Genomic DNA, 726 nt, shown 5'->3' on the forward strand with positions numbered 1-726 from the left:
TATTTGCATTGTATATTGTGTTTGAACTGTTGTTTTGCTTTGCATTTGTTTGACTCAACATCATTGCAAATGAGTGTCACACACACACACACACACACACACACTCACACACACACACTCACACACACTCACATACACACACACACACACACACACACACACACACACACACACACACACACACACACACACACACACACTCACACACACACTCACACACACACACTCACACACACTCACACACACACACTTACACACACACACACACACTCACACACACACACACACACACACACACACACACACACACACACTCTCACACACACACACACACACACACACATTTCTCTTTACCTGCTGTATGTCTTGGTGCAGCGAATCTGGATTTTCGTTCAGTTCGAGTCGAGCTTTCTCCGTCGTCTCCGGACTCAGCCCGGCGTGCAGATGCGTCATCATCGAAGCCACAAAAAAATAACTTCCCAAAAATGTCTAAAAATTTTGTTTTTCAGACTCAAATTTCCCTCCCAAAACGAGTATTCCCAGATAGTTTATTTGGGTGGATTCGAATTTTAGTAGCTCAGTTGTTAGAACGTTGCTTGTAGAGGTTCTTTGAAGTCAAAACAATCGTATTTCGCTGTCCGTAGCAGAACAATCTTGGTATTTTTTTTTGATGGTTTTCAGAGGCTCAAAGATGAACAATCTTCAGCGCTGTCTCCCGATACATTG

General features: G+C 43.3%; 1 protein-coding gene across 1 annotated transcript in view; it reads right to left on the reverse strand.

Annotated features, from left to right (window-relative positions):
- The window catches only part of LOC307270394 (clavesin-1-like), a gene marked incomplete at both ends in the record, with an annotated part of 8,236 nt that extends 7,780 nt beyond the window's left edge, over positions 1-456 (reverse strand). Inside the window, one exon of the mRNA XM_080054279.1 lies at positions 355-456. Coding sequence (XP_079910405.1) covers positions 355-456 — 102 coding nt within the window. The remainder of the gene's footprint in view (positions 1-354) is intronic.
- Positions 457-726: the final 270 nt, after the last annotated feature.

Source organism: Ammodytes marinus (genome assembly GCF_949987685.1).
Source record: "Ammodytes marinus genome assembly, contig: scaffold_114, whole genome shotgun sequence".
NCBI classification, from domain to species: Eukaryota; Metazoa; Chordata; class Actinopteri; order Uranoscopiformes; family Ammodytidae; genus Ammodytes; species Ammodytes marinus.